Genomic DNA, 9,774 nt, shown 5'->3' with positions numbered 1-9,774 from the left:
TTATACAATCTAATTATAACCAGATGAAATTGACTATGCTTGTCAGTACATGTTTTTTTTTTTTTAATTATTTATTTAAATCTCTTTCATAACAACATTAAGTATGGAATCTTATGAGAGCTTGGAAATATGAAGTTAACATATGATCAAATGTGTGTAGTACTAAAGAAAATGATTTGATGAGAAGTACTCTTCTTCAGCTTTATGCATTATTTGGTTGAAACTTATTTAACCCATTGAATTATTAAATTATTCTCTTTTAATTTAACTAAATTTTTTGTATAAAATTAAATTAATATTTTTTTTTAATTGTGAACTAGTCACTCATCTCATCTCAAGTAATGTTGTGAGTGGGAGTTGATTTCTCAATCTCCCGCTTAGTATAGGAAAGAGTTATCGTATTTTTTTAATGTGAAAATGTTAAACTTATTGTGATTATTTAAAAAAATAATTTATTTTAGTATTATTTTTTTGTTTGAAAAGATTTGCTCATAAATATGAGGTGAGATTCACTTTTTCATTAGTTAATTTTTTTTTTTTGGGGGTAAACATTCAATGTTAGTTTGATTGTATTGAAAATTTTCAGTTTGATTGGATGAATTTAATTATTTGACCAATTGTTTTGTAAGATATAAACATCAAATTAGAACAAAATAAATATATATCAGTGTTTAGGATATACCATTTAAAATTTCATTTTACTATATAAGAAAAGGATTTTATAATTTTTTACCTATTAATTTCAATAATTCATTAATATAAATCATATAACTAAATCAAACAAAACTAAATGTAGTCTTGAATTTTTAAAAATTTCATTTCTCTTCCTTTCACTGTCTAAAATAGAAACAGTTTTACAAGCTTCTATTGTCCACTCAAAAGAAGCATAATATGGTACTAAAGATCAAACTATGTAATGGATTAAGATAATAGTCTTTATATATAGATGTTGCGGAAAAAAAATAAATTGTAAATTTTTTTCACATGATTAAAAGAGTAATATTTTGAAACGCTCAATTGTTGATGTTCAATACTATGGCTTAAGAGAAGCTAACCATCCTTCTTTATTGGCAGTTGGTTAAGTAGTTCACCATATTTGCTTTGCTCTCTTAATGAATGGGTTATCACACTTCACATAATAAAAAAGACAATTTATGATAAACAATGCATAAACTTTTTTTTTTTTTTTAAATGATTAAAGAACAATAGTTTAAAGGATTCATTTTTATAGACCTCATATTCCCAATCAGTGAGTTATCACTATGTCCTTGATTTTAACAACAAAAAAATAAAAAAAAAATATCAATAATTTTTTTATATATATAAAAAAAATGAAATAACAATGTTTTATATTATCTCTTGCCAATGGATGTCACACTACTTGATTTTCTATATTAATTCATTAGTGGAATTCCACAAATTTTATATTATCTTATTTTTTTTATAGGCATTAAATAGGCAAGTGACAGTAAAGAAATTATTATGCTTAGAACTATTTTTAATATAAAATATCATTAAAAATAATAATTATTTTCTAGGTGGTCTAATGTGATTATAAATCCTCGTAAAAAATATTTTATTATTATTAGATATATGCTCTCACAATAATAAAATAAAAAAAATTTTATCATAATTTTTGGCACATGTATTAACTTTAAATATATTTCAAACAGTCCAACAGTCAATGAAAATGGTTTTAATTTATTTTTATATTAAATTGATGATGTTCTATATATATATATATATATAAAATACTTGGTTTGTATACGTGCTCTCACAACAATTAAAATAAGTTCTTTTTTTTTTGGAATTTTTTAGAATATATTCTATTGCATGTACTTGTTTTAGACATATTTGAAATATGTTCGTAATTTATACCAACACTTTTTAGAAATTTTTAATGATAGAAAATTATCAATAAAAATAATTATTTTATTAGTTGTTCAATTTGATTATGTATAATTTTAAGAAAAAATGGTTTTGATTATTCAATACATTCTCTTATCATAATAAAAGTGATTTTTTTTTTCAATGAATTTTTAAGATGTATTCTACATTTACTTGTTTGACGTATTTGATACTTTTTTAATGCTTCATACAAGTAGTTTTATAGTTTTTTGTGTAAAAAAAAAACCATAAGTAATACTTATGTTAACTATAAATTATTTATATATTATATAATTAAATTCCATTTGGATAATAGTCCAATAATATTTTTTGCGAGTTGCAAGTTGAGTGGCTTGACTTTTAAAATATATATATATATATATATATATTTATATATCATGTACTATTATATCACCAAATATCAAAATACAAGGAGCATATTTCTTTACTTCAATAAATACACACACATATATATATATATATATATGTCCTTTGATTCGGAAGATAAGACATTAAATATCTCTTTTATATAATTCTATCAGTCGCATTAATAAAATTCACATGATAACTAATTTATTTAATTAAGCTCTTAAATTTTAATTATCATTGTGTAGATCTAACATAATTAACGTGCCAAATATTCATTTCATTAAATGTTTTGTTGGACTATTTCTCGTATTTTAGCATACCAAGTTGTTCAAGTTGTAGCATTTTGTACAGCCTCAACTGTAATCCAGGTGAATTGACCATAGAGTTTGTATGTACATATATATATATATATATATATATATTAATAACAATAATAAGTATTGAATCTCATGAGAACTTAAAAATTAGAAGTTAAAATTCAATTTGGACAAGCACAGTACCAAAATGATGAATGATTTTATGAGAAGTACTCATCTTTTGTTTGTGCATCATTTGTTTAAAACTAATTTAATCTATCAAATTATAAAGTTATGATTTTTAATTCTATTAAAAGTTTTACATATAGTAGGATTATATATATATATATATATATTATTTTGGATTTTTTTACTTATAAATGTGTAGTGTTATTCATTTTTTTATTATTAATTTTGTTGGTAAACTTACGGTATTAATTCAATTGTGTTAAAAACTTTTATCTAAATATCATATAATAACGAAACGAATATGCATTACAGTTTATGATATATTATTAAAATTTTCATCTCTCTTTAATGTTTAAAAGAAAAAATAATTTTACCAACTTTTATTGTCCACACAAAAGACACACGATATTATATTAAAGTTGAAATGGAAAAAATGAATTAATATATAATCAACTGTTTGATAGTTTTATATCTAAATATTGTTTTACAAAATTGTAAACTTTGTTTAAGTAATGAAAAAACAATTTTTTAAAATGTTCAATTCTAACAAGCCTCCCATATCTTAATAGATGAGCTAACACTCTTCTTGGTATCAAAGCATAGTTCATTTATTGGTAGAACCTTGACCCATTTTTTTGTATTTCTATTATAATTTTTATTAGTGCTCAGTTGTGTAGATCATTCATCATTTTTATTGTGGATGAATTAGAGTTTTTTAATTGGGTCTAATATTTTTAGACATTTTTGATGGATTATTATGATACCTTATTTGTCATCCCAAATAAGCAAATTATCACACTTCACATAATAAAAATAGACAATATATTTTAATATTTTTTAAGAAAAAAAAAATGACATTATAAAGCACTTATGAATTCTTACAAACCTCATGCACTAAATCCGCGGGCTATCACCTTTTTTTTTTTTAACAAAAAATGTTTACATTAAAAAATATTTTATAATAAATAATAATTAAATAATGTTAAACCACTTAGCTAATGAAACATCATCTCTTCAATTTTTTTTTTCTTTTAACTGAAACTCAAATAGCAGAGGGTCTAACCCAACCACAATAAAAAAACTTCAGCATTGTTCATGATGATGTGTCACTATTTCTACTCATCTACTTTGACATTAGATTAAAGATATTGTTTGTAAAAAGTTTTCATTTCCAAGAGTTACGTATTTTTACCGATGAGCCTCTCATTCTTGCTTGATAGATCAGTCCCTGTCATTGGCGATAAGCTTGATGACATGACTTGCTCCTCATTGACACTTACAAGCAATGCCTGTAATATCATCATAATAGCCACTATTGTAGTTGATGACGTTGTCATCAAGACAATAATCTCTCACCGTTTCTTGTTTTTTTGGAATGATTCATTTTTGATATTCCACAAATCTAATATGATCTGACATTCAACTGGCAACCAAAGCTAGAGAAATTATTATGCTTGAAATATTTATGAAGGAGATCATGAGCAAACTTGGGAAGGTACCAAATAATGAAGACGAACTCTCACCAATTCACAAAAACATGGTTTCAATGGCTAAATCATCAATGAGTAAGTGTCTTCATAGGAAACAACATTGACATTGACCACTAGCTCTTTAGCATTAGAGTTGTTACTAGTATTGTAACTGTTAGATTTAGTGGAGAGGGTGTGACAATAGCACGAAGAAAAATTTATCTTGTTGTTGTCAGTGAATGTAATCATGATTTAGGTGAACATTTTCAATAGTTGAAAACTTAGGTATAGGGCAAAGAAATTATAATACCTTCAAGGTAACCAAAAAGATTATAGCCAGTCAATAATGAATAAAATTGGATTAGCTAAGATGGATAATTTGATTGATTTAGTTTGAGGAGTGATTGGGCAACAATATTGATTGAGATAGGATTTGAGTTTGAGGAGATTAAGAGGTGGTGGGATGAAGGGCAAAAGGATTTAAATTTTTTTGGGGAGAATACCATTTGTCGATTGATTGAGAGAAAAAAAATATTAAGCAAAAGAAGCTCTGATACCATGTAATACTAAGAGCTTGATTAAAATATTGTAAATTTTTTTTAAACTAGTCTTAAAATTATATTAAAGAGGAAATAGTCTATATGTATAAGTAAACCTAAACTAGATTTAGAAATTACAAAACTTTTTCCTAAGCTATAGCCTAGATACATTCCTAGTCAACAACTCAATATTAATGAAAATTGTTCCATTAATTTGTTGAAGTTCAGCAAATATTCAATTTGATAGACAAAGACTCATAGTGGTAAGTCTATACTCTGGCAACGGACATTATCAAAATCAGATCTTTTTGAAATAAAATTGGATTTAGCACAAGATTGTTGTCTCAAATGATGAAGGTTGAGGTCTCGCTGTTTATAAGATCACGCCATTGATGGTTACATTATTAATGAACCTGAAGGTCTTCGTAGGAAACAACATTTGAATTGATCCCTAGCTCTCTAGCATCTAGTAGTAGTATCACTACTGTTAGATCTAGTGGAAGAGATATAATTGAAATTAGATCTTTTTGACATAAAATCCAATTTAGCACAAGATTGTTTTCCTTGTGGTAGTGTTGTTATTAGCAACGGTAGCTAGTTTGATGACTATGCTAGTGTTGCTTAAGAATTTCAACATGGGATAAAGCATGTTATCAAGCATATCCTAGATTGCTTGAACCTATCTATCGAGTGAGAATGAGAAGCTCTCTTGTGGGAACATCTAGTTCTTAAGTGAGCTGACACATGAAGAACCTTTACAACAATATCCTTGGTTTGATGTTAAAGTATATATAGTTGTAAAAAAAAAAAAATTGAAAATGGCATTGAGGTTATTGCCTCAGCTAGAAAGAAACTTGCACTTAAAGAAAGCAACCATGAGTAAAAAATCCATTTTTTTTTAAATTTTTTTTTATTGAAGCTCTTCCAATTTTAAAATGTTAAAACATGGCTTTAATTCAAATTTAATATATTTTTTGTAAGTATAATTGTTTTTATGGTATGTCTACTTAGCTATTTCTTTTTTTATCATACTGGGAATATCTTTAGCCATTTTAATGGAGCAATAGATTATTTTTGTTAATGTTTAAATGAAAATGATATCCATAATCATTAGTGTAAAATGTTTTTTAAAATAAATGCTTTATACTATTATTCTTTTATCTTATAAAATAAGTTTCTACAACTTAATTTGATCGTTTTTTAACATTATTAGAGCATTGAGGTTATTGCCTTGGCTAGAAAGAAACTCACATTTAAAGAAAGCAACCGTGAGTAAAAAAAATATATATATTTTAATTTTTTTATTGAAACTCTTCCCAAGTTTAAAATGTTAAAGCATGGATTTAATTCAAATTTAATATTTTTTTTAAGTATAATTGTTTTTATAGTATGCATGCTAAGCTATTTTTTTTATCATACTAGGAACATCTTTAGCCATTTTAACGCAGTTTTAAATTACTTATCTAATCGTTTAAATAAAAATGATATCCATAATCATTAATGTAAAATGTTTTTTTAAAATAAATGTTTTATACGATTATTCTTTTCTTATATAAAATGAGTTTATACATCTTAATTTGATCATTTTTTTAAACATTATTAGAGTCTAGTAAATGTTTTAATTTTTTTTATATTTTAATATAGTATCAAAGCGCTATTATTTTCCGAAATTTTTTTGTAAACCTTCCCAATAAAAAGAATTAACTAGCATCATGCATATTGTACTTAATATTTAAAAAAGAAAAGAAAAAAAAGAAAAAGAAAAACCACCACTTCAATTAATTTTTTAATCATCTTCCAATTAATTAATGACTACATTCTCTCTTGAAAGAACCTTTGACATTCATCAACCACATCTCATTTAGCCTTCATTTTGTCAAGAAACCTAACCCTTGTATATTCCCACAACCACCACCTCTATAAGTACCAAACCTTCAATTCATCCCCTCATAATAATAGTTAGCAACTTCCACCTTCAATTACACTAATGCCTTCACATCATCATTTTCTTATGCTACTCTTACTCTTTTTATCAACAACTACTAAAATGACTTCATACAACATTATCGACTTTGGGGCAAAAAACGACAACATAACGGACTCGGCAAACGCTTTTATTGGTGCATGGAAGGCGGCATGCAGATCGATGGAGGCGGCGAATGTGTCGGTGCCGGCCGGAAGGTTTCTCCTAAGCCGGACATTGTTTGAAGGGCCTTGCAATAACAGTGACATAAGAGTGTTAATTGAAGGTATTATAGTGGCTCCATCAAATTATAGTGCATTGAGAGAATGGGTGACCTTCAAACATGTTGAGGGAGTGTCCATCTATGGGGGTACCCTTGATGCTCAAGGGCAGGCCTTGTGGGATTGCAAGAATTCTAGTAGGAGATGCCCTGCTGGTGCCACTGTATGCCATTCATCTCTCAATTCTTCTCACTTATCAAATTATTGATTTATTTTTCTTGTTTGTTTGAATGTTTTTTTATATAATGTATAAATACATATTAAAGGGGTGTTTGAGAGACATAAGATAGATAGAAAACTGGTTTTTTTAATTAAAAAATAATAACTTTTTTTTTTTTTTTTAAGTTTTCTTTACCAAGGAAAAAAAAGATTTTTTTAGTGTTTGTGTTTGAATAAAAAAATAAGAGGGGCCTAAGTTAGATTAATTTATTAAAAAATACAGATATATCAAGAAATAATTACGGATTTTAATTTAGTTTCTAGACATTGATTTTTGTTTTTGGTTTTTTTTCCTGCTTAAAAAAATTATATAAAATATTAATTTATTAAAATCAGGAAACACATATAAGACACTGAAAAACAAGACAATAACTATAACAAGGGGGAAAAAAGAAAACAACAAAAAAAAACAAGCATAGATATGGATTTTGGTTTTTATTTTGAAATTTTCACTCTTACTAGATATATTACCAATTTTTAGTATGGGCTTCCTAGGCCTTTATAAAATAAATTGAAATATGTTGGGTTTAATTTTGAAATTTGAATTTATTTTATAAATTTTTTTTGGTAAGGTTAACTAACTTTGGCTAAATTTATGTTATTAAAATAAATATTTTATGATGGATTATTTTTTTATTAATATTTACTAATAATTATTGGTCATTGAATACTAATTAAATAAATAAATTAATTAATAATATTTTTTAAAAAAATAAATATCCAAAATATCCTCCAATCCAACACAAAGTCCAAAATTAATTACTTAACCTCCATTATGTATAATACATGCAGACATTGACGGTAATGCACTCTAACAACGTCACAATTAACGGAGTGAATCTGATCAACAGTGAAATGTTTCACATGTCCATCTATGGAAGCAGTAACGTCACGGTGCAAGCCGTTAACATAACGGCGCCGGGGGATAGCCCTAACACTGACGGCATCCACATCCATATGTCTAGCGCCGTCACCGTAACGAATTCCGTTATTAGCACTGGTGATGACTGCATCTCGATGGGCCATGGTACTAACGCCGTTTGGATTGAAAACATCACATGCGGTCCTGGTCATGGCATCAGGTATATATATATAATTATTTATTTATTTTATATACTTAATTTTTCCTTTTTAATAATCAGGACAATTTTGGGCAACATTACATATACATGTCTCAAAAACGAGATTAAATTGCTCTAAATATAAAAACAAAAAGACGTTTGAAAATTAAATGTTGCAATTCTTGAAAAGTCAATTCCATCTCCTTCACATATAAATCATGAATTAAAAATTAAAAGAAATTAAATATCAATTTAAAAAAAATAATTCATTTTTATTCCAATTTACAAGTCCATCACTAATTTTTAAATATTATTTTGTACAATAAAAAAAATTTAAATGATTGAAAAATAACAGCATAGGAAGCTTAGGAGGAGGAGCAACGGATGAAGCCGGGGTGGCCAATATAACAGTAAAAACCGTCATTTTCTCTGGCACCCAGAATGGAATACGTATTAAAACATGGGCAAACCCTATTGCTGGTTTTGTCACCAATGTTACATTTGAAAACATCACTATGAATTTCGTTGATAATCCTATCATTGTTGATCAAAACTACTGTCCTAGAAAGACCAATTGCCCTAACATGACCTCTGACATCGCAATAAGCCAAATTTCATACATGAACATCACAGGATCATCGGCGACGCTAGTGGCTGTGAAGTTTGCCTGTAGTCCTACAAAACCTTGTAGTGGAATTTCAATGCAAAATATCATGCTAACATATGATAATAAGCCAGCATTGGCTTTGTGTCAAAATGTTAATGGAACTACAGTTGGTCTTATTGTGCCAGAGAGTTATCTTTAAGGGGAGTTTTAAAAAAAATAATTAATTCTTATATACACCATAATGTCTTACATCAAAACTATTAAATATGTGTCAAATGGCACCTATTTGTTATTTTGGTGTACAACAAAAGGTGTTAATAAGAATAAGATATTGTAGTTTAAAGTGAGGGATGGTAGTTATCTCCGGCTAGCTGGAGTTAGTGGTCTAGCTAGATCCTGTGAGAGTCAATGTTTAAGATTAGCTTCATCCCCACTTTCAATTTAGTTAGTTGGCAATAAGTGTAATGTATGTATTTTTATGTTATTATTGATCTTAATTAAGCTTTAATTCCCCCTGTCAAATGATAAGTGGGGAAGTTTATTAATTCTCGTGGATGCAAAATTTTTTTAATTGTCCAATGAGTTTGAATGGTGTTTGATTAAGTTTATTTTTAGTGGGCTACATTTGTTTGAGTATTTTTAGAGCTACATGAAACTCTTCTTCTATCATTATCATAAGTTGTCCTCCTTTTTACAAGCTAGTGACTTCTTTTTCATTATAGTCCTTGAATTCTTCTACTAACTTCATTTTCTCCCTTTCCCTAAAACAAAAATGCTATTTTAAATGAAGAGATTATATATATATATATATATATATTGTTATGTAATGGCTTAAAATGCCTCAAAGGTGTAAACAATCAATGAAACAATGGTTTTAGAGAATTTATAAGAACA

At 27.0% G+C, this 9,774-nt stretch overlaps 1 protein-coding gene across 1 annotated transcript; it reads left to right on the top strand.

The window, feature by feature from the left end:
• Positions 1-6,741: 6,741 nt before the first annotated feature.
• Positions 6,742-9,334, top strand: LOC120262282 (polygalacturonase-like). Its single transcript, XM_039270375.1, has 3 exons — positions 6,742-7,156; positions 8,005-8,294; positions 8,629-9,334. Exons 1-3 carry the CDS (start codon positions 6,761-6,763, stop codon positions 9,077-9,079), a joined length of 1,137 nt encoding a protein of 378 aa, XP_039126309.1. The 5' UTR covers positions 6,742-6,760; the 3' UTR covers positions 9,080-9,334.
• The last annotated feature ends 440 nt before the right edge of the window (positions 9,335-9,774 follow it).

This window comes from Dioscorea cayenensis, chromosome 5, assembly GCF_009730915.1.
Source record: "Dioscorea cayenensis subsp. rotundata cultivar TDr96_F1 chromosome 5, TDr96_F1_v2_PseudoChromosome.rev07_lg8_w22 25.fasta, whole genome shotgun sequence".
NCBI lineage: Eukaryota > Viridiplantae > Streptophyta > Magnoliopsida > Dioscoreales > Dioscoreaceae > Dioscorea > Dioscorea cayenensis.
Note: the sequence above shows the minus strand (reverse complement) of the source record. Positions and strands in the feature narration are given on the sequence as shown.

Coding starts and splice junctions, on each gene's coding strand:
- LOC120262282 (XM_039270375.1), top strand. CDS start 6,761: ATGCTACTCTTACTCTTTTTATCAACAACTACTAAAATGACTTCATAC. Junction 7,157..8,004: donor GATGCCCTGCTGGTGCCACT/GTATGCCATTCA, acceptor TAATACATGCAG/ACATTGACGGTAATGCACTC. Junction 8,295..8,628: donor GGTCCTGGTCATGGCATCAG/GTATATATATAT, acceptor GAAAAATAACAG/CATAGGAAGCTTAGGAGGAG.